The following is a 23,026-nucleotide window of genomic DNA, read 5'->3' as shown; positions in this document are numbered from 1 at the left end:
AAACGGACAATAATATAACGATTGTGATGAGTATGTGGCTTGGTTTTCCACACTTGGGATTTAATTGACATTTGATTATGTGTTTACAGTGTCACATAAAAATATTATGTTATTGACACATGTTGGACAGATGCTTTATTCCATGCAGTCGCGCCGTCAGTGGACAGTGGAGTGACGGGATTAAATATAGAGAATTTTGATTTTGAATTTTCATTTCGATTCTAAGGAGACGTTTCTGGAGTTGTAACTGAGAAATAACGCAGTTGACTTAAATTATTCTGATTACATAGATTTAACGCATGATACGGGTTGAAATTAAATTTATGAAGGGCGATGATAAAACATAATCGTTCTTCTCACTCTACATTTCTTCAGTCTGACTTCAGTTCACAACCACACCGTCTGTGTCGCCAATTCTCCTTTTCCTCCAAACAATGCGTACGCATGAGTCAGAGTTTGCTTAGGGCTGCGCACATTCTCCCGTCAAGTTAGTTTTTTATAGATCACAACCTTGGCGTGGAAAGTCACGTACGCCACTTTCAGCCCCGTTTTGTGCGTACGCAACGGTTATAAATGAGACCCCTGGTCTGTGTTGAAGGATCTGGCTGTAAATCAAACCCTGAGCTCCAGGGCCCTCATTTATAAACCGTGCGTAGAAAAGGACCTAAATTATTTCTTACAAAGGAAATTTAGGATGTCCTTAAGTACAAAAAAATCTGTATTATCAAACGTACGCAGGCCTATCGTACGCACATCAGTAAGTCAATCTTGATGAATCCCACCTGTTCTTAAGTACCATGCTCGTTCACGCTGACAATTAGCATTCAGAAACGCCTCCAATTAACCATATATGGTCGCAACGCATCCCTTTATCAACCATGTGAATGTGTTTTACCACTCACCGCTACAATGGCAAAGAAAAGAAACTTCCAACACATAAATGGAAACCCTTGTAAACAAGGTTGAATCAAATCAAAAAATACTCTTTAGCTCACTTAGTGCACGAGGCATAACGAACAAAAGAAAGATTGCTGCATGGGAAAATGTAAGTGATGCAGTTAATTCAGTTGGGTCAAAAGTGAGAACACTATCTGAAGTAAAGAAAATGGTTTGACGTTAAACTCAATGCCAAAAAAAGAGTCACAGCCCACAGACGTGAGACATCAGCAACTGGAGGAGGACAGACCACCACGGAACTTTCCCCTTTGGATAACCGAATTGCCAGCATCATCGGCGACACGGCTCTGTCCGGCCTAATTGAGGACGGTGACACCGACGCTCAAGCCGGGCCGCCTAATTGAAGGTACAAGAAATTAACTGGAATTCTGTGTTTGTAAACATTAAATTTAAATGTTGACATTTAGGAAAAAAAACAGTTCTATACTAAACTTTGAAATTAATGTGAATTTTTTTCTTTCACAGATAGTCCCCTGGTGCTGGAGGAGTCGGAGGAACCGGGGCCGTCTATTGTCGTCCAAGGATGCGTTACCTGGAGCGTTCTGGCCCCCTGGGCTGTGTTCAGACTTTAATACTGGGCAGGCGTGGCCTCAGTTATGTGCTCAGATTGGCTAAGCATTGTGCTGAACTCCCGCCTCCTGGATACCCGTATGTGTCTATGCTGCTCTCTTGTGGCTATGTGTTGGCATTGCAACTTGGTTTGCGGCTATGTGCGGGAATTACGCTTGTTTTTGTGGCCTTGAGCTTCTTGGTCCCTCGAACATCTTGACCGCTCGTATCTAGAATTGACACATGGTGAATGGCTTCCTGTATGAATAGGACGCCTCCCTAAGCTCAGGATACCGCCCTAAGATGAGAAAGAAGCCTCTTTAATTGGCAAGGGCATATGTGGTATGAATGTGTGAATTATGTTACAACGGTGCTCCTCGTGCGCGCATGGGCCCGGTTATACGCCTAATCCTGCTGGGTCCTCGGGTTGGTTAAGGGGGTCATTAGCCATGGCTTCAGCGAGTAACCTTGATCACCTAATGATGATATATTTTAAAACTGTACATAACCCAGCAATAGTATTTTAAACATGTTGTGGCCTAATACTCACCAATATGCCAGCTATCTTCCAAAGCGCCTTCTTAGAGACGCACACCAACACAGCTGTTGATGAATGAGTCGTGTGTTCCTCCAGGTCACCGCGCAACAACATTTAACAAGGACAAATTTGCATCACAAAAGATTTGCACGTTGACAGAATGAATCCCCTTTCTGTTGGGTTCAATTATGGCTCCAATTATGTTTGGGAATCCGGCGATGGCGTGAAAGCCCCGTTTGATTTCGGCTTGTTGGGGATCTCTGTAAGGGAACTGGATGTAGTTTGGGGCCAGGGAAATAATTGCGTCCAACACCGTCGGTGTTACACCGAATTCTGCCACTCTGTGCTCTCCCCAAGCAGATCAGCGCGATCTTTGAAAACGCACTCCCTGCGGAGCGCATTGTTTGCAAGTCTTCCAATAACGCAAGATAAGCCATTGCACAATATTTCAAACATTTCTCACAGCTGTCTTTAATAGGGTTTGATTCAGTCCTAGTTGCAGAGTTTGCTCGTGCTAGGCAATTGCCGTGCGCTTGCCTAGCACGAGCAAACTCTGCAACTAGAAGGACTGAATGAAATGTGTTAAACTGTCTCCAATGATAAAGAACACCAAGGCTAACTTGGGAATCAGGCCCTGTCCAAAATTCCGAACTACCCCTTTAAATGCTTTGCTTTGCGCTTGTATATCGCTATTCTACCACTAGATTCGGTTCGTAAGCATGGCCAGAGCTGTGCTTGAATTTACACGCATTCCTAAGTATAAGTACATTTTGGTAAATTCCATACTTTGCGTGGCAATGATCTTACGCCCTCCTTACGCACAAAGTACGGTTGATAAATGAGGCCCCTCCATTGACTTAATCTGAACCTTTACTTTGAAGAGTCGCTCCACCACCTCCGGGACGAACCTTTAATTTGAATAGGCGCTCCACGACTTCCCGGAAGGGACGTCGACAGGAGCGCAACATGGCGCAATTGACTTGAACAGAGCCGGTGAAGTTGGAATCTCGTTTCTCGGTGGTAAAGCAGTTATTTACTGTTCGATAAATAACATTATTCCTGATAGGATTGACGTCTACGGTCTGGTTTGGTTCAGTGTTATGACGTCTCATTAGGTTTGAACTACGTGTAGTTCTCTACTCTACGTGTAGTGTGTATTATAGTAGTCTACATGTAGTGTATATTGTAGTAGTCTACATGTAGTGTATATTGTAGTAGTCTACATGTAGTGTATATTGTAGTAGTCTACATGTAGTGTGTTTTGTAGTAGTCTACGTCTAGTGTGTATTGTAGTACTCTACGTGTAGTAATCTACTGTAAGTGTAGTGTTTAGTGTAGTACTCCGTAGTGTGTATTGTACTCTACGTGTAGTGTTCTACTCAGTGTGTAGTGTAGTACTCTACGTGTAGTGTAGTACCTCACGTGTTGTGTGTATTTTAGTGCCCTACGTGCAGTGATCTATGTGTGGTGATCTACGTGTAGTGTAGTACTCTACGTGTAGTGATCTACGTGCAGTGTGTATTGTAGTGCTCTACATGTAGTATAGTACTCTACGTGTAGTGCTCAACTCTGGTGATGATAATTCCCCCTGATAATTCCCAGTAGTCCTGCCCGTCTTCGGCTCGTTCTGGTCAGTCAGGGTCGTTCGGCTTATGGTGCTTCTTAAACCAAACAACCCTTTGATTGACGTCACAATAATTGTGTCAATGGTCCAAGTGGTTTCATTTAATTTCAATCTTCGGGTGTTTGTTGACCGCGTTCCTCTGGGTACCTCTCTGTGTTAGGTGGAATGGTTGACCGTCGAGATGCTACGGAGGAGGAGCTGGTCGACCGGTATCTGTCGGGGTTAGGTCGGAGGGGAAGCCACCCTGGAGAGGAGGAGGTGGTCGACAGGTCGTTCCTCTTCGACAGCTACGATGTGATGAACGAAGCCCGCTTCCTATTCGACGAGTTTAATGAAAGCGTCATTCCAGAAACGCCCAGGTATGTTCAACCAATAAAGGGCTCTTATGTTGACCCATTAAATATCCCTTATGTTGACCCATTAGCCCTTATGACATAAGGGCTAATGGGTCAACATAAGGCTCATGATGACCCATTAAACAGGCCGTAACCATTAAACGGCCCTTATGTTGACCCATTAAACGGGCCTCCTGTATACTTGCAGTCGGATGATACCAACGTTGTTTCTTCGTGCTCCCCAGTCCGTGTCGGGCCTCGGGCGTTGCGGGCTGTCCGCCCACTAGTGGGGCGGGCTGTCTCCCTAGCAAGGGGGAGGGCTGCCGGTCCAAGCGGCGTCGGTTGGCGGAGGAGGTGGATGCGTCTCCCTGGCCCTGGCAGATGAGTTTATCCAACCATCCAGACCTTCACCCTTCCACCTGTATGCTTCCTAGCTCCTCCTCCTCCTCCTCCTCCTCTACCTCGTCCTCCTCCTCCTCCAGTGGCTCCCTTCCCGTGAGGGAGCAGCCCCTCCTCCAGGCTGGTCTTGTGTCTGAGTTGGAGGCCCGCTGCACCCGTGCTCAGAGCAGGGTGGGGCTCGGGCCCCCCCGGCCCCCCAAGGCGGACCGTACGCTGGGGGGCCCTCTGGACTCTGGGTCTCTGTCTGAGGCCCTTCCTCATGGTTGGGGGTTGCAGGCCGGTCAACTGGAGGGGCTCCAGGGTCCCGAGTCAGAGGCCCGGCCCGCTCCACCTCAGAGCAGGAAGAGGGGGAGGACACGGCCCCCCAGGGCGGCCCCCCCGACCCCCGGGGAGCCCCCCCCTGCCCCCCCGACTCCCGGGGAGGCTTCGCTGTCCTTCCTCACGGCGGAGGAGCGCCGCTGGATGAACGGGGAGCAGCTGGGAGAAGCGGCCGGTAAGAACATCATCGTGACCTCCTCCTGGTGTCTCCTAGTGTCTCCTACTCCTGGTGTCTCCTAGTGTCACCTCCTCCTAGTGTCTCCTACTCCTGGTGTCTCCTACTGTCACCTCCTCCTAGTGTCTCCTACTCCTGGTGTCTCCTCCTCCTGGTGTCTCCTAGTGTCACCTCCTCCTGGTGTCTCCTAGTGTCACCTCCTCCTGGTGTCTCCTAGTGTCACCTCCTCCTAGTGTCTCCTACTCCTGGTGTCTCCTACTGTCACCTCCTCCTAGTGTCTCCTACTCCTGGTGTCTCCTCCTCCTGGTGTCTCCTAGTGTCACCTCCTCCTGGTGTCTCCTAGTGTCTCCTCCTCCTAGTGTCTCCTACTCCTGGTGTCACCTCCTCCTAGTGTCTCCTACTCCTGGTGTCTCCTACTGTCACCTCCTCCTAGTGTCTCCTACTCCTGGTGTCTCCTACTGTCACCTCCTCCTAGTGTCTCCTACTCCTGGTGTCTCCTCCTCCTGGTGTCTCCTAGTGTCTCCTCCTCCTGGTGTCTCCTACTCCTGGTGTCTCCTCCTCCATGTGTCTCCTACTCCTGGTGTCTCCTAGTGTCTCCTACTCCTGGTGTCTCCTACTCCTGGTGTCTCCTAGTGTCTCCTACTCCTGGTGTCTCCTCCTCCTGGTGTCGCCTGGTGTCTCCTCCTCCTGGTGTCGCCTAGTGTCACCTCCTCCTGGTGTCTCCTAGTGTCTCCTCCTCCTAGTGTCTCCTACTCCTGGTGTCTCCTAGTGTCTCCTCCTCCTGGTGTCTCCTACTCCTGGTGTCTCCTCCTCCATGTGTCTCCTACTCCTGGTGTCTCCTAGTGTCTCCTACTCCTGGTGTCTCCTCCTCCTGGTGTCTCCTAGTGTCACCTCCTCCTAGTGTCTCCTACTCCTGGTGTCTCCTAGTGTCACCTCCTCCTAGTGTCTCCTACTCCTGGTGTCTCCTAGTGTCTCCTCCTCCTGGTGTCTCCTACTCCTGGTGTCTCCTCCTCCTGATGTCTCCTAGTGTCTCCTCCTCCTAGTGTCTCCTACTCCTGGTGTCTCCTCCTCCTGGTGTCTCCTAGTGTCTCCTCCTCCTAGTGTCTCCTACTCCTGGTGTCTCCTCCTCCTGGTGTCTCCTAGTGTCTCCTCCTCCTAGTGTCTCCTCCTCCTAGTGTCTCCTCCTCCTGATGTCTCCTAGTGTCTCCTACTCCTGATGTCTCCTAGTGTCTCCTCCTCCTAGTGTCTCCTACTCCTGGTGTCTCCTAGTGTCTCCTCCTCCTAGTGTCTCCTCCTCCTAGTGTCTCCTACTCCTGGTGTCTCCTACTCCTGGTGTCTCCTAGTGTCACCTCCTCCTAGTGTCTCCTACTCCTAGTGTCGCCTCCTCCTAGTGTCTCCCAGCAAAACGTCCATCAACATCAGCTTTATTCTGTTTTTATACTCCTAATAATCCTGGCTGCTATGGAAACCAGCATTAATGGATACTACCCGGTTGCCACGGAGACCTACCAGTCCCTCATGGTTTGACTGGTGCTCGTCTTTTACAGGACCGCTGGTGGACATCTGTGGCAGTGATGAAGAGGAGGCTGTGGCCCGCACACTTCAGCTAGAGGAAGACGAGGCCACGGCTCGCAGCCTTCAGGTTGGACTCCACGGTAGTGTCCTAGCTGCTGTAAACACCTCCCTAGGACACAGTGTAGTGTCCTAGCTGCTGTAAACACCTCCCTAGGACACAGTGTAGTGTCCTAGCTGCTGTAAACACCTCCCTAGGACACAGTGTAGTGTGCTAGCTGCTGTAAACACCTTCGTAGGACACAGTGTAGTGTCCTAGCTGCTGTAAACACCTCCCTAGGAAACAGTGTAGTGTCCTAGCTGAGTCTGGTTTCTAGGTAGTCTTTGTTCTAGTAAATCTAGGCTCTACTTCCCTGGTTCTGGTTAGTCTGTTGTTGTAACTGTGTGTGTGTGTGTGTGTGTGTGTGTGTGTGTGTGTGTGTGTGTGTGTGTGTGTGTGTGTGTGTGTGTGTGTGTGTGTGTGTTACAGGATCAGTTTGACCGAGAGGATGTGAGACCCCACACAGTCCAGGGGGTGAGTGTTCCTCAGTCACAACCGTGCAGAGACACTTTAAATTAGTTATCTTCATGACTACCAATCACCATTCATCGCCCATTTTTCTGGCTGTCACAAGTTGAATCTAAATGATCAGACTCAAATGCCCTGACAAAATAAAAAGAAAAATATGTGTGCGACGCAGCCTGTTACAAGCCAATTAGCAAACAGCCTGAATGAAATGATTGAATGGCCTACCTGTCTATCCACCTACCTGTCTACCTGAGCACACTCTGGCCTCTCAATCATTGGCCACCTCTAGCCAATAGCATTGTTAGATTCCGATATCATGGTGTAACAACATTAATGTCTGAACTCTGTCTGTCTGTCCTGATGTCCAGCAGAACCCCTACATGGAGCCAAGATGGACGCCTGCCAGCTCCTCCCTACAGGGTATCATGGCCGCCTTCCAGGACGGTAGGCCTCTCTAAGCACCCAGTCCCAGCAGGGGGTCAGACCCGGTCTGGGCAGGGAGACAGACCCGGTCTGGGCAGTGAGACAGACCCGGTCTGGGCAGTGAGACAGACCCACTCTGGGCAGGGAGACAGACCCGGTCTGGGCAGTAAAACAGCCCGAGTCCCAGCAGGGGGTGCAGACCCGGTTTGGCCGATGAGACAGACCCACTCTGTGCAGTGAGACAGACGATACTGTGTTGGATGACTTGGTGACCTTCACTCTGGGTGGCAGGCTCCCAGTGCTCCCAGTCACAGTCTTCCTTCTCTAAATCTACCGGGGATGTTTCGACAGAGCTCATTGGTCGACCCAGGGAAAGGGGGCGGAGGCGAGCAGCTGGTCGACGAAACCGGACGACACCAGATCTGTCTGCAGACCTAGAGGGGAACAACTATGAGGTGTGTGTGGGTCTGTGTCTGTGTGCTGTATTGAAGGGTGGGTGTACTGTGTTTGTTTGTGTGTGTGTTGTGTCTCTACAAACTGAAAGTGTGTGTGTGTGTGTGTGTTTCAGGCCCTGCTCCAGTTCGAGGAGCAGCAGGGGGCCGTCGTCAACAGGATGCTGATGAGCCGGCAGCAGATTGACCGCTTCCCCACCAAGACCTTCAGCCCCGCCCCCAACGCCGCCGCCGCACAGTGAGACACACAGACATACAGATGAACAGACAGAGACACACACACACACACACACACACACACACACACACACACACACACACACACACACACACACACACACACACACACACACACACACACACACACACACACACACACACACACACACACACACACACAGAGATAAACACAGAGTTATACACAAGAGACACACAGACAGATGAGCAGACAGAGAGACACACACACGGACAGATAAACACAGAGTTATACACAAGAGACACACAGACAGACACAAACAGATCCACGCATAACAGACAGACAGAGACAGACACGCCACAACAGACACACACAAGAGGCAGACACAGACACACAAACACTGCTTCCTCTCCGATCTGACTGCTTCCTGTTTGCTTTGATTGACAGGTGTCACATCTGTTTCTGTGACTATGCGGACGGGGAACAGCTGCGGATACTGTCGTGTTTCCATGACTACCATGTAGCATGCATCGACCGCTGGCTGAAGGTAGGAAACACATTCTATACTACATCTACCTGGGGTTTGATGTTGGGTTAAAGGTCGACCAGCTGGGGTTTGATGATGATGAGGTTAAAGGTCAACCTGCTGGGGTTTGATGTTGATGAGGTTAAAGGTCGACCTGCTGGGTTTTGATGATGATGAGGTTAAAGGTTGTCCTGCTGGGGTTTGATGATGATTCTGTTTCCAGGACAACGCCACGTGTCCCATCTGTCGGGCCAACATGACGGAGAGCTGAGAGGACCAAGAAGAGCGCTGCCCCGCCCCCTCAACCGTCACTTGATTTCCTGTGCACAAGTTTAGCTTTTTTTTACTTAATGAATATTAAATCTTTGAACTTTTGTTTGTTCTCCTCAAACAGTAATAAGACCCTTGTCACAACCTGTGATTTTTTTATTTTACAAAAGGGGAAGCTATGTTCTTTACAATACCTCGTGAAACTGATGAAATTGATAATAACACTGACACCGACCCTGACCCGACCCCGATGAAGACCTCCTCTAGGGTGGCCTCTCGGGTCTGAACCCTCAATGAGGCAATGCAGTTCACTGATGGAACTAAATATGTTCAGATCCAACTGTGTTACAGGTTTTTTGGTTGGTTTTTTGGTGGATGAAAATATGCTAACAAATAAACATAAATATAAAAGTATCGGTATGAGCTGAATTGTACCTGCTCCGTCCTGGTAGATGAGAATCATTCTAAAGGATTGGCCCTAACTGCCCCCTAGTGGTCCCTGGGGCTCCGGTCTCCTCCTGGACCGGGTCCTTACTGGCCCCTAGTGGTCCCTGCGGCTCAAGTCTCCTCCTGGACCGGGTCCTTTCTGCCCCCTAGTTGTCCCTGGGGCTCCGTGCAGGTCCCCTCCCGGACCAGGTCCTTACTGCCCCCTAGTGGTCTCTGGGGCTCCGTGCAGGTCCCCTCCCGGACCGGGTCCTTACTGCCCCCTAGTGGTACCTGGGGCTCAGCGCGGGTCTGCAAGCTGTTTTTATAGTAACCAGTAAAACCTTAGAAGGCGGGTTTATTTCTTCTGGGATGGGATAGTTGGTTAGAAATGGCTAGTTTAGTTATTAGGTTAGAGAATGTTAGGTCCTGAATGAATCTAGGTTTGTCCCCCTATGGTTCAGGACCCCTGAACCATAGTAGATCTGCTCAAGAGGACTATTCAGACTACTCTGTAGAGAACTCTACTCTAGAGGACTCTGGTCTAGAGGACTCTACTCAGACTCTTCTCTCTAGACGACTCTAGTCTGTAGAGGACTCTAGTCTACAGGACTGCCTTAGTGCTCTCCACTGTACAGGCCTCTGACCGTCTTCCAGCTTGCGATGTACTCCTTAAGTATTGTAAGTGTATTAGTTGAGCCCACCTCCGCTGTGAAGACCAGGCTAGAGACCTCTGGGGGAATATGAACGTGTTAGTGAGAGTCTCGTTGTGGCTTTCAGTACTTTTGGTTAGCAGAAGTTTGTGTGTCTCTTCCTTCACCTACATTAACATGCACTGTGTACACACACACACTGTGTACATGGCTGGCGAGGCGGGTCCTTCCACACACACTGTCGTCAGCACACAGCCGCCCTGCCTGCTGCCGTTTGCTCAGCAGACAGAAGAACAGCAGCAGAAACAGAAGCTCACCTTCTGAGCATGACGTCCGGACAGAGAGGAGGCTAGGGTCAGGTCCTAGGTTAAGGGCATAGTTAGGGTCAGGTCGTAGTTAGGGTCAGGTCCTAGGTTAAGGGCATAGTTAGGGTCAGGTCCTAGGGTAAGGGCGTAGTTAGGGACAGTCGTAGTTAGGGTGAGGTCCTAGGGTAAGGGCGTAATTAGGATCAGGTCGTAGTAAGGGTCGTAGGTCAGGTCGGAGTCATGTCCATCACAGTGAACTTGAAGAGGATTTCTAACCTCCCTGGACGATCGGACCGCAAGGTGGAGCTCACCTTCAGAGGTAATCCAACTGTATTAATATATATATATATATATATATATATATTATATACCTAGGCGTGCGTATGTATTAGCTCTGTTTGGCTCAACACACATTTGATAAACCTGGTTGCCAGGCGTGACTTCCCTTAACCCGGCGCCTCAGTCCTGGTCTCTGTGACATTGTCTCTGTCTCTGTGACTCTTTCTCTCTGACTCTGTCCCTGTGACTCTGTCTCTGTGACTCTGTCTCTGTGTCTCTGTCTCTGTGACTATCTCTGTCTCTCTGACTCTGTCTCTGTGACTATCTCTGTGTCTCTGTCTCTGTGACTCTGTCTCTGTGACTCTGTCTCTGTGAGTCTGTCTCTGTGACTCCGTCTCTGTGAGTCTGTCTCTGTGACTCGCTCTGTCTCTCTATCTCTGCTACTCTGTCTATGTGACTCCATCTCTGTGTCTCTGTCTCTGTGACTCTTTCTCTGTGTCTCTGTCTCTCTGACTCTGTCTCTGTGACTCTATCTCTATAACTCTGTCTCTGTGTCTCTGTCCCTCTGTCTCTGTGACTCTATCTCTGTCATTTCTATCTGTCTCTCTCTGAAAGCCTTCTAACGTTTCATTTATCTGTTGGTTTAAGGTCTGTGAAGAACAAGAATAGCTTAGACAGAATTGTGAAAGTCTGCTCTGAGATACTTTGAGGCACACAGAGACGAGTGCTCTCTGGTGACTAATGGCTAGGGCGGTCAGAGACCAAAGGAATTATCAGACCTTCTGACCACTTCTGTCATGTGTATCACTTTGTTTTGTCCAGTGATCTGTCTAGTGTATCCCTTTGTGTTGTCAAGTGAATTAATTGGTGTTGTCCAATGTTTAACAGTGTGCTACACTGTGCTGTCCAGGGATCTGTCCAGTATATTCCACACTGGAATACACTGGACTCCAGTGTATTCCAGTGTGTTGTCCAGTGTCCAGTATATATATATATATATATATATATATATATATATATATATATAAAACGATATAGTTATATATATGTATAACTATAAATATATATGTATATTTATAACTTTATATATAGTTATATATATATGTATATATATCGAACTATATTTATAGTTGTATATAACTATAATGTGTTGTATATAAAGTATAATGTGTAATGTGTGTCTCCAGGGTTCAGCCATAAGACGCGCGTCCTGCAGTGTGAGAACGTGGCCGTGTTCAACCAGGTGAGAGACATTAGTTCACTGAGCTGCGGCCGCTGGTTTCGCTCATGATGTGAGTCCGGCTGGCTAAGTGGAGCGTAACGGGCGTGCCTGTGTGTTGAAGGTGTGCTGCGTATCACTCCTTATCTATAATCTCTCATTAAAACCAAATCTAAGAAAGACAAACACAACATTTTCATGTTGCATTCTCAGTGTGTGTGTTTGTGTGTGCGTGTGTGTGTAAAAGTGTGTGTCTTAGCATAGTTTAACTATGTATCAAAGCGTCCCATTAGGAAACGATTTGACGATATCATTAATGTTGTAGAATGAATCATAGATGTTATTCATTGCAATACATCTGGATAGATATATGATGACTACATTTGATAAGTATAGATATTAATATAATATGGATGTCCATATGAATATGAGTCTCCAGAGACAAACACAAAGGGACTTGAACTCATGGCTTCTCCAGGTTGAGGGTTAGTCGGATCTCACCAGGTCTTTATTTTGAGAGCTCAATTACAACATTAAAATTCTACTTTTTCTGGTGTTGGTAACCGTGGTCACAACATTAGAGTGTGTGCTCTACTGTCAGTATTGACACAACAATCATGTGGTCACACTGTTACACCAAGGTGTGTTCAAATCACTGCAAACTACCTGGATACGTGTGTGTGTGTGTGTGTTTGTGTGTGTGTAGTGCGTGTGTAGTGTGTCATGTTTAGTATTTTTAAATGTGTAAATATGATATGTGAATTATTAATGTGATGGTTTGCATCGCAACTGTCCTCTATATTGTTATTAATGTGATGGTTTGTATCATAACTATCTACTATATTGTTATTAATGCGATGGTTTGTATCATAACTGTCTCTTATGTTGTTATTAATGCGATGGTTTGTATCATAACTGTCTCTTATGTTGTTATTAATGTGATGGTTTGTATCATAACTGTCTCCTATGCTATTAATGTGATGGTTGGTATCATAACGGTCTCATATATTGTTATTAATGGGATGGTTCTCCTATGTTGCAGCACTTCCGCTGGCCGCACTATGGGAACATCATGAAGGACGAGGTCCTCTGCGTCAGTGTTTACAACATGAGCAAAGTATTCTCCCACAGGTAGCACACGCGCACACACACACGCAGACACACACACAGACACGCACACACACACACAAACACACACGGATACACACACACAAACACACACACACACGCACGCATGCAAAGGTATCGTTGAGTTCTTATGAAACGACCCGTTGTGTGATTGTGATAGGCTGCTGGGTAAGCTGGTCGTCAGTCTTCAACATGCTGTGCTGACCGGGCGGTTGTTACTACGGGAACCACTCACCGACGTCAACTACAGTTTAACAGAAGCAAGTCACACACACACACACACACACATACACACACACACACCAGAGCAGCTTAATAGATTTATGTATTCTAGATTTTTGTGATCTATGTGCTCTAGATCTTTGTGATTTATGTGCTCTAGATCTACGTGGAGCTGGAGCTGGTGTATAACCCTCTGCAGGGCGCGGCTGGGGGGTGGGACGGACAGGACTTCTTAAAGAGACAAGACAGCCAGTAAGTTAAACACCTGGTGTCCCTTGGGGTCCGGGGGTCCCAGTCCAGGGCCCTTGGGGCTGGGGTCCTGGGGGGTCCCAGTCCAGTGCCCTGGGTGGTCACCGGGGGTCACTGGGGATTAACAAGCTTGTTAGTGATGAGGTCATGATGCTCTTCTATGTTCTCCGTCTCCTCTCTTCCAGATCAAGTCTGGTCATCAGAAACCTCGGCTACGATGATCCTGAGAGGTAGATGATGCTGCTGGTTTAAAGGGTGGTGTAACAGGTGGTGTAACAGGATGTGCGGGTGGTGTAACAGGCGGTGTAACAGGTGTTGTAACAGGATGTACTGATGGTGTAACAGGTGGTGTAACAGGATGTACTTGTTGTTGTAACAGGTGGTATAACAGGTGTTGTAACAGGATGTACTGGAGGTGTAACAGGTGGTGTAACAGGATGTACTTGTTGGTGTAACAGGTGGTGTAACTGGTGGTGTAACAGGATGTGGTGTCATGGTTCTGTGTCAGTCAGTCCGATGTGGAGGCGTTGGAGAGAGAGACTCGCAGGATTGGTCGATCGCTGGTCCGGACCGGAGACACTGAGGAAGACGAGCAGGATGAAGACGATGAAATCACAGACATTGAAGCCTCCAATATCACACTGACTCCCCTGTTAAGGTACCTGTCTGTCTGCCCTGTGTCTGTCTCACTCATAGGGTACCTGTCTGTCTGCCCACTCACTAATGGGGTAACTGTCTGTCTGTCTCACTAATGGGGTACCTGTCTGTCTGTCCTCTGTCTGTCTCACTAATGGGGTACCTGTCTGTCTGCCCTCTGTCTGTCTCACTAATGGAGGCTTGATAATCCAGTGCATTATGTTGTGTTGCTCATAAAGACTAAAGTATCTAATCACAGCATCTCCTGTGTTTGTGTAGTCGTTCCAGACCGCTGTCCCGACACCTGCTGGCTACCATCCCCCGGGTGCAGAGCTTCCAGGTGAGGTCACAGCCACAGGGGGAGGTCAGAGGTGAGGTCACAGCCACAGGGGGAGGTCACAGCCTCAGGGGGAGGTCAGAGGTGAGGTCACAGCCACAGGGGGAGGTCAGAGGTGAGGTCACAGCCTCAAGGGGAGGTCAGAGGTGAGGTCACAGCCACAGGGGGAGGTCACAGCCTCAAGGGGAGGTCAGAGGTGAGGTCACAGCCTCAGGGGGAGGTCAGAGGTGAGGTCACAGCCTCAAGGGGAGGTCAGAGGTGAGGTCACAGCCACAGGGGGAGGTCAGAGGTGAGGTCACAGCCTCAGGGGGAGGTCAGAGGTGAGGTCACAGCCACAGGGAGAGGTCAGAGGTGAGGTCACAGCCTCAGGGGGAGGTCACAGCATCAGGACACGGAGTATTAACTACTTAGAGGTACTACTTTACGTTGGTCAATTAAGATTAGTTAGTGTGAGGGATAGTTAGTTAGGACGAGCTAGTATGGATTAGTAAAGGTTAGTTCAGGTTTGTGTTCTTCTGCGTTGTTTCAGGTGAATATTAATATCTTGGAGGCCCAGAAGTTGGTCGGAGTGAATATCAACCCGGCGGTCTTCATCAGGGTGGGAAACCAGAAGAAACACACGGCCACCCAGAAGTCCACCAACTGCCCCTTCTACAACGAGGTGGAGTGACTAACCTACCCTATACTAACCCACTGTACACTAACCACTCAGACTAACATACTATAGACTAACCACCAAGACTAACCCACAGGTCTGCTCTACTCTTAGTAGAGCAGACCTGTGGGTTAGTCTTGGTGGTTAGTCTATTGAAGCACATCCTCCCGGTCTGAGACCAACACACTTAACACTAACCTAACCTAACCTAACCTAACCTAACCTAACCTAACCTCTCCTGCTCTCTTCCAGAACTTCATGTTTGAGTTCCAGGAGACGGCGGACATCTTGTTTGATCAGGTCATTGAGATGAAGGTTTGTTTGTTCACCTTCCCAGTTAGTTTAGCAACCAAACCTTATATAAAGGTTATTTAACTACTTAACCTTCGATAATAAAGGTTATTTTAGCTACTAAACCTTATATATTAAGGTTATTTAACTACTAAACCTCATATATAAGGTTGTTTAGCTACTAAATCTTCCATAATATAGGTTAATTGAGCTACTAAACCTTCTATAATTTAGGTTAGTTTAGCTACTAAACCTTCTATAATATAGGTTAGTTGAGCTACTAAACCTACTCTAATAAAGGTTAGTTTAGCTACTAAACCTTCTATAATAAAGGTTAGTTGAGCTACTAAACCTTTTGGTTTACTAGCTACTAAACCTTTTGGTTTAGTAACCTTTTGGTTTAGTAGCTTGTAAATCTTTAAGAAACCTTTGGTTTCTTAAAGATCATAAATAATGGCGACACAAGACGATGATGTTGTCTGTATTGTTGTGGTTGTGATGTCACTTCCTGACAGGTGTTCCACAGGCGGACCTTGGCGTTCCTGATGACCCACATCGGAACCTTTAAGATCGACATCGCCACCGTTTACAGTCAACCAGGTGATACTACTACTACTACTATTACTACTACTACTTTACAACACATTAATACTGAAGTATACTTCCAGAACACATAGTAATACTGCAGTAATAGATTCATACTAGTTATTAATACTGCAGTATACTTTCAGACCACCTAAAAGCCGCAGTAATAGATTCATACTAGGTATAAATACTGCAGTATTCTTTCAGAACACATAAATACTGCAGTAATAGATTCATACTAGGTGTTAATACTGCAGTAATAGATACATACTAGGTATTAATACTGCAGTGTTCCTTCAGAACACATTAATACTGCAGTATACTTCCAGACCACATTAATACTGCAGTAATAGATTAATACCACGTATAAATACTGCAGTAATCTTCCAGACCACATTAATACTGCAGTAATATAAACTTACTAGGTATTAATACTGCAGTACTAGATACATAATAGGTATTAATACTGCAGTATTCTTTCAGACCACTTAAATACTGCAGTACTAGATACATACTAGGTATTAATACTGCAGTATTCTTTCAGAACACGTTAATACTGCTGTACTAGATGCATACTAGGTATTAATACTGCAGTATTCTTTCAGACCACGTTAATACTGCAGTAGATACATACTAGGTATTAATACTGCAGTATTCTTCCAGACGTGTTAATACTGCAGCACTAGATACATACTAGGTATTAATACTGCAGTATTCTTCCAGACCACGGGTTCTTCCAGAAGTGGGCACCCCTTAGCGACCCCGGGGATACCCGGGCGGGGGTCAAAGGTTACGTGAAGGCGAGTCTCAGCGTGCTGATGAGGGGCGAGGCCCTGACCACGTCCAGTCTGCCCCCCCCCTCCGGAGTCAATCAGGACATCGACAAGTGAGGAGCAATGCATTCTGGGAGGACAGCCTGATGCACAGGGCTGGTGGTATCGGGGATTAGAACAAGTTCCTGAAGAACCTGTTCTTCAGGAACCTGTTCTTCTCTGTTATTTTCTGTTCTTCAGGAACCCGTTCTTCTCTGTTCTTCAGGAACCTGTTTTTCTCTGTTCTTCAGGAACCTGTTCTTCTCTGTTCTTCAGGAACCTGTTCTTCTCTGTTCTTCTCTGTTCCTCAGGAACCTATTCTTCTCTGTTCTTCAGGTTCCTGTTCTTCTGTGTTCTTCTCTGTTCTTCAGGATCCTGTTCTTCTGTGTTCTTCTGTGTTCTTCTCTGTTCCTCAGGGAACTGTTCTTCTTTGTTCTTCTGTTTTCTTCTCTGTTCCTCAGGAACCTGTTCTTCTGTGTTCTTCAAGAACCTGTTCTTCTCTGTTCTTCAGGGACCTGTTCTGTGTTCCTCAGGAACCTGCTGCTCCCGAAGGGTCTGGGTGCGGAGCGGCCGTGGGCGCGGTTCACCGTGGGGGTCTACCGAGCGGAGGGTCTGCCCACAATGGAGGCCGGGATCCTGGCCAGCCTGTCCAAGGCCTCCGACCGGAGGGTCTTCATCAACCCCTACGTCCAGGTCACCTTCGCAGGGCAGCAGGTCTGTGGTCTGCTCCTTCTCCTTAGAGCAGGCACCGCTTTGAGGTGCCTGCTCTAAGGCTGACTCAGACCTGAGACCCAGACACCCTGGTCCTATTAGGACCTGAGACCCCAAGGGTCTCAGGTCCTAACAGGACCAGACTCTGGGATCTTAGGTCCTAACAGGAACGGACTCTCTGAGTCTCAGGTCCTAACAGGACCAGGGTGTCTGGGTCTCAGGTCCTAACAGGACCGGACTCTCTGGGTCTCAGGTCCTAACAGGACCAGGGTGTCTGGGTCTCAGGTCCTAACAGGACCGGACTCTCTGGGTCTCAGGTCCTAACAGGACCGGACTCTCTGGGTCTCAGGTCCTTACAGGACCAGGGTGTCTGGGTCTCAGGTCCTAACAGGACCAGGGTGTCTGGGTCTCAGGTCCTAACAGGACCGGACTCTCTGGGTCTCAGGTCCTAACAGGACCAGGGTGTCTGGGTCTCAGGTCCTAACAGGACCGGACTCTCTGGGTCTCAGGTCCTAACAGGAACGGACTCTCTGGGTCTCAGGTCCTAACAGGACCAGGGTGTCTGGGTGGTTTTGTTTCCACCCTGAACACGAGTGTCCAGAGTGAGATGGTCTGATGGAGGCGATGGGACCAGAGGTTTTCTGATTGGACCAGGTGTGACGTCCCTCTCTATGTGACAGGGGGAGACTTCGGTGGTGTCGTCCAGCAGCAGTCCGGTGTGGAACGAGCAGATCTCCTTCATAGAGCAGTTCCCCCCACTGGCCCGTAGGATCCGGGTCCAGGTCCTCGACGACGCCGCCCTGGGCGATGTGGCCTTGGCCACCCACTTCCTGGACTTCGAGCAGATCTCAGACCCCACCAGGAACGGTATGAGTTCCAACCTCCCCCCCCGCTACACCTCCTCCTGTGATCAGGACCCCACACTGTGGAGCTCCTCTGAGCACCACCCTCACCTCCAGATGTTTGTGTCTCAGGGTTCAACGCCACCTTCGGCCCCGGCTGGGTCAACCTGTACGGCTCCCCGCAGAACTCCACGCTGGGGGACGTTCACCAGGTACACGCACACCAAGCAAGCACGCACACACACACGCATGCACATGCAAGCACGCACGCACACATGCGCACGCACGCAAGCACACGCACACACGTATATACACACAAACACTTTATCATAAAGTGATTAAAAGTTTCCTCTCTCCTTTCTCTCCTCTCTCTCCTCTCTCTGCTCCCCTGTTCTACCCTCCTCTCATCTCTCTTATCTACTCTCCTATCTGCTCTCCTCTCTCCTCTCCCCTCTCCTCTAGGCGTTAAATGAGGGTCTGGGTGAAGGGATCTTCTACCGCGGGCGGATCCTATTGGCTCTTAATGTTACCGTCTTCTCCTCCCCCTCTGGTGTCACCACGGAGACCGGCTCTGCCCTCGGCAAGGTAATGGTGATTTCGTGGCTGTATCTCCATGACAACGTAGTGGCTCACAGTGTACATACACACCTATTAAGTACCCTTCTCTCCTAGGTTGACCCTGAGCCTGACCCTAGGTTGACCCCTGAGCCTGATCCTAGTTTGACCCTGAGCCTGACCCTAGTATGACTCTGACCCTAGTTTGACCCTGACCCAAGGTTGACCCTGAGCCTGACCCTAGGTTGACCCTAGTCTGACCCTGAGCTGTCTGTCTCTTCAGGTGAAAGGTGCGATGGGTAAGTTCATGACGACGAAGAAGAAGAAGAGTAAGAAGAGGAACAAGAAGGAAGGTCAGTTCCTCATGGTCACTGTGATTACTGGGATATCTGGGATTATTGGGATTACTGGGCTCTCTGTGATTTTGCGATGTCTGCCTCTGCTCGCACGCCGACAGAATTTGATACAAACCTTCTCCTCCTTCTCCTCCATTTAGTTTCTGTGTCAGGCTCTGCGGAGTCTAAACCAGCTGAGGAACCAGAAATTATTCTGGAAGTTCCTGAGACGGTTACCGTGGAGACAGAGGAAGTCCATCCACTTCCAGAGGTTATCATTATTATACTGAACCTCTAACCCTAACCCCTGACCTCTAACAATAACTCCTGACCTCTGACCTCTTACCCTAACTCCTGACCTCTAACTCTAAATCCTGACCTCTAACAATAACTCCTGACTTCTAACTCCTGACCTCTAACTCCTGACCTCTGACCTCTAACCCTAACTCCTGACCTTTATCTCCTGACCTCTAACCCATCTCCTGACCTCTAACCCTAACTCCTGACCTCTATCTCTTTACCTCTAACCTATCTCCTGACCTCTATCTGCTGATCTCTCACCTATCTCCGACCTTATCTCTGACCTTTACCTGATGCTCTTCTGCTCTCAGGGCTTCCTGGGACCAGTGGAGGAGTTCTTGGTGTTTGCTACACTCTTCGAGGTCACAAAGATGGACCCCTCTGTAGGAACCAGGCCACTGACCTTTGAACTCTCCTTGGGTAGGCACACGACTGCACACGAGTAGATGTATTGGTTGACTTGGAGTGGAGGTTTGTTGTGATGTAACTAGTGACACTACTACGGTAATGTTCTGAGGTTGGTGTGACTGAAAGCGATACCTCCGGGTTATACGAGTGGATAAAGCCTTTGGGAGATAGATATCCTAACCTATCCATAACCTCCTCGTTTCTTCCAGGGAATTGTGGGAAAATGGTTGAGGTGAGTAAATCAAAGAAGGACCTGACAAGGAGCAGAGAGGACCTGATGAGGAGCAGAGAGAGCCTGGGGAGGAGCAGAGAGAGCCTGGGGAGGAGCAGAGAGGACCTGGGGAGGAGCAGGGAGGACCTGAATGAGGAGGCTCAGGGGCTGCTGGAGTCTGAGGAGGAGCTGGACAGAGAGGAGTCTCTGAACCAAGAACCACAAAACAGGAGCATCTCCGCCCCCATGAAGCCTCAGCCTACAGAATACGATAGGTAACCAGTTAACTAACCAGCTAACCTACAGAGTATGACAGGTAACTAGCTAACTAACCAGCTAACCTACAGAGTATGACAGGTAACTAGCTAACTAACCAGCAAACCTACAGAGTATTACAGGTAACTAGCTAACTAACCAGCAAACCTACAGAGTATTACAGGTAACTAGTTAACTAACCAGCTAACCTACAGAGTACGACAGGTAACTAGCTAACTGACCAGCTAACCTACAGAGTATTACAGGTAACTAGCTTACTAACCAGCTAACCTACAGAGTATGACAGGTAACTAGCTAACTATCACGCTAACCTACAGCCTAACTCTTGACCTAATTAACCAGCTAACCTTAGCCTGCAGAGTATGACAGCTAACTAGCTAACTAACCAGTTAACCTCAGCCTACACAGTATGACAGGCATCTAGCTAAATAACCAGCTAACCTATAGAGTATGACAGGTAACTAGCTAACTAACCAGCTAACCTACAGTGTAAGATATGTAACTAACCAATTAACCAGCCAACCTACAGTGTATGATAAATGCGAGCTACCTGACAGACAGACAGACCGTCAGACAGATGGACACAAAATGTTGTATTATGTATAACTTGTCTGTCTGTCTGTCTGTCTGTCTGTCTGTCTGTCTGTCTGTCTGTCTGTTTGTCTGTTTGTCTGTCTGTCTGTCTGTCTGTTTGCCAGGTCCTACTGCTGTATCCCTCTGCAGCCCCCAGCAGTGAGGCTGAAGCCCTGTCTGTGGCTCTGGGCTCGCTGTGAGGACCACAGCTCCAGACTGTACCAGACCAACTGGCTGCACAAGATGGCCGCCAGACTGGTTCGAACACACACACACACACACACACACACACACACACACACACACATACAGACTGACTGACTGACTGACTGACTGACTGACTGACTGACTTGCATATACCACAGGTATGTGTGTGTCCACCTCTCCTCATCCTCAACCTCACCTCTCCTCTCTCCTCTCCCCTTATCTCCTCTCCTCTCCCCTCATCTTCTCTTCTCCTCTCTTCTCCTCTCCTCTCTCCTCCCTCCTCTCCTCCCCTCTCCTCTCCTCTCCTCCCCTCTCCTCTCCTCTCTTCTCTTCTCCTCTATCCTCTCATCTCCTCCTCTCCTCCCTCTGCCCTCTTCTCTCCTCTCCTCTCTTCTCCTCTTTTCTCCCCTCTCCTCTCTTCTCTTCTCCTCTCTCCTCTCATCTCCTCTCCTTCCCTCTCATCTCCTCTCTCCTCTCCTCTTTCCTCTCTTCTCCTCTCTTCTCTCGTCTCCTCCCCTCTCCTCCCCTCCCCTCCCCTCTCCTCTCCTCTCCTCTACACCCCTCTCCTTAACTCTCCCCAGGAGGTGGGTCTGGATGATGTTGATCTCCTCCTCAGGAGACCTCGGAGCAACGTGAAGGAGCGTCTTGTTGAAGTTCTCGTAGAGCTGGTCGCCTCCGTCAAGTAAGACTTTCTCTCCATCTCCTCTCCTCCCTCCCTCCCCTCTCCTCTTCCATGCCCACAAAAACACGCTCGCATATACCAAAGGTGTGTGTGTCCACCTCTCCTAAACCTGCACTCTGCTCTCCTCTCACCTCTCCGCTCCTCTCCTCTGTCCTCTCTCCTATCTCCTCATCTCCCCTACCCTCCTCTCCTCTCCTATCTCCTTCTCTCCTCTCCTCTCCTCCTCTCCTCTCTCTTCTCCTCTCGCCTCCTCTCCTCCCTCCCTCTCCTCATCTGGTGACGCCCCATGGGAGTTGATTGGCTGTAGAATACCCTTAACCTCTTTATCTATCTTTATCTGTTTTTGTCTGCCTCTCTGTCTGTGTCTGTGTGTCTGCCTGTGTGTGTGTCTGTCTGTGTGTGTGTGTCTGTCTGCATGTGTGTCTGCCTGTCTGTCTTCCTGTGTGTCTGTCTTTCTGTCTGCCTGTCTGTCTGCCTGTCTGTCTGTCTGTCTGCCTGTCTGTGTGTCTGCCTCTCTGTCTCTCTGCAGACAGTTCAGTGTCATGGCTGCTAAGAGGGTTCAGTCCCGACCCAACAACCTGGACCGCTGCAGGAAGGAGTTCATCAAGAAGAACCTGGTAGGCCTGTCTGTCTGCCTGCCTGTCTGCCTGTCTGTCTGTCTGTCCGTCTGCCTGTCTGTTAGAGTACATACAGGCAAAGGAGCTTTGAAATGTGACTTACTGTGTGACTTGTATGTACTTTTGAACTGTGAATACGTCTGTCTGCCTGCCTGCCTGCCTGTCTGCCTGTCTTCCTGTCTGTCTGTCTGTCTGTCTGTAGATCCTGCTCGCCAGACAGGCTGTGAGAATAAAGAGGCGGGTCACCAGACGGACGGCTAAGCAGCGATTGGTTGATGCTCGGAAGATTCAGAAGAAGCTCCGCCTCCTAGCTAAAGAGGTCAGAGGTTATGGTGTCTGTCTGTCTGTCTGTCTGTCTGTCTGTCTTGCTGGCTGTTTGGCTGCAAGGGGTATCAGTAGTGATTTTCACGTGTTTCTATGGTTACTGTCCCCAGCCCCAGAGCACCCTCCCTGACGTGTTCCTATGGTTACTGAGTGGGAGGAAGCGATTGGCCTATGTACGCATCCCCGCCCATTCCATCCTCTTCTCATTGGTCGAGGAGCAGAGGGGGACGGACTGCGGCAAAGTCACCACACTCTATATGAAGGTTACCCCCTTGTTAACATAGATATCTAGATTTATAGATCTATATATATATATATATATAGACAGAAACACACATTATGTACATGT

The 23,026-nt window shown here is 48.8% G+C and overlaps 2 protein-coding genes across 2 annotated transcripts in view; both read left to right on the top strand.

Annotated features, from left to right (window-relative positions):
* The first annotated feature begins 3,001 nt into the window (after positions 1 to 3,001).
* LOC307080376 (uncharacterized protein) lies at positions 3,002 to 9,211 on the top strand. Its single transcript, XM_079743054.1, has 10 exons — positions 3,002 to 3,064; positions 3,829 to 4,027; positions 4,249 to 4,895; positions 6,443 to 6,537; positions 6,937 to 6,981; positions 7,344 to 7,419; positions 7,750 to 7,853; positions 7,967 to 8,088; positions 8,494 to 8,593; positions 8,796 to 9,211. Exons 2-10 carry the CDS (start codon positions 3,834 to 3,836, stop codon positions 8,841 to 8,843), a joined length of 1,431 nt encoding a protein of 476 aa, XP_079599180.1. The 5' UTR covers positions 3,002 to 3,064; positions 3,829 to 3,833; the 3' UTR covers positions 8,844 to 9,211.
* Positions 9,212 to 10,241: 1,030 nt separating this feature from the next.
* The window catches only part of fer1l4 (fer-1 like family member 4), a 30,370-nt gene continuing 17,585 nt past the window's right edge, over positions 10,242 to 23,026 (top strand). The window contains exons 1-25 of the mRNA XM_079743485.1: positions 10,242 to 10,542; positions 11,690 to 11,745; positions 12,764 to 12,852; positions 13,010 to 13,109; positions 13,232 to 13,323; positions 13,506 to 13,550; positions 13,829 to 13,978; positions 14,236 to 14,296; positions 14,823 to 14,954; positions 15,201 to 15,263; positions 15,755 to 15,839; positions 16,548 to 16,710; positions 17,170 to 17,350; positions 18,028 to 18,214; positions 18,322 to 18,401; positions 18,652 to 18,774; positions 19,028 to 19,097; positions 19,241 to 19,350; positions 19,691 to 19,799; positions 19,997 to 20,273; positions 20,973 to 21,105; positions 21,636 to 21,736; positions 22,266 to 22,353; positions 22,556 to 22,672; positions 22,788 to 22,940. Of these exons, the coding sequence (XP_079599611.1) occupies positions 10,464 to 10,542; positions 11,690 to 11,745; positions 12,764 to 12,852; positions 13,010 to 13,109; positions 13,232 to 13,323; positions 13,506 to 13,550; positions 13,829 to 13,978; positions 14,236 to 14,296; positions 14,823 to 14,954; positions 15,201 to 15,263; positions 15,755 to 15,839; positions 16,548 to 16,710; positions 17,170 to 17,350; positions 18,028 to 18,214; positions 18,322 to 18,401; positions 18,652 to 18,774; positions 19,028 to 19,097; positions 19,241 to 19,350; positions 19,691 to 19,799; positions 19,997 to 20,273; positions 20,973 to 21,105; positions 21,636 to 21,736; positions 22,266 to 22,353; positions 22,556 to 22,672; positions 22,788 to 22,940 (2,844 nt within the window). The 5' untranslated portion in view covers positions 10,242 to 10,463. The remainder of the gene's footprint in view (positions 10,543 to 11,689; positions 11,746 to 12,763; positions 12,853 to 13,009; positions 13,110 to 13,231; positions 13,324 to 13,505; positions 13,551 to 13,828; positions 13,979 to 14,235; positions 14,297 to 14,822; positions 14,955 to 15,200; positions 15,264 to 15,754; positions 15,840 to 16,547; positions 16,711 to 17,169; positions 17,351 to 18,027; positions 18,215 to 18,321; positions 18,402 to 18,651; positions 18,775 to 19,027; positions 19,098 to 19,240; positions 19,351 to 19,690; positions 19,800 to 19,996; positions 20,274 to 20,972; positions 21,106 to 21,635; positions 21,737 to 22,265; positions 22,354 to 22,555; positions 22,673 to 22,787; positions 22,941 to 23,026) is intronic.

This window comes from Pollachius pollachius (genome assembly GCF_949987615.1).
Source record: "Pollachius pollachius genome assembly, chromosome: 9".
Classification (NCBI taxonomy): Eukaryota; Metazoa; Chordata; class Actinopteri; order Gadiformes; family Gadidae; genus Pollachius; species Pollachius pollachius.
The sequence above is the reverse complement of the archived record's forward strand: the minus strand, read 5'-3'. Positions and strand labels throughout refer to the sequence as shown.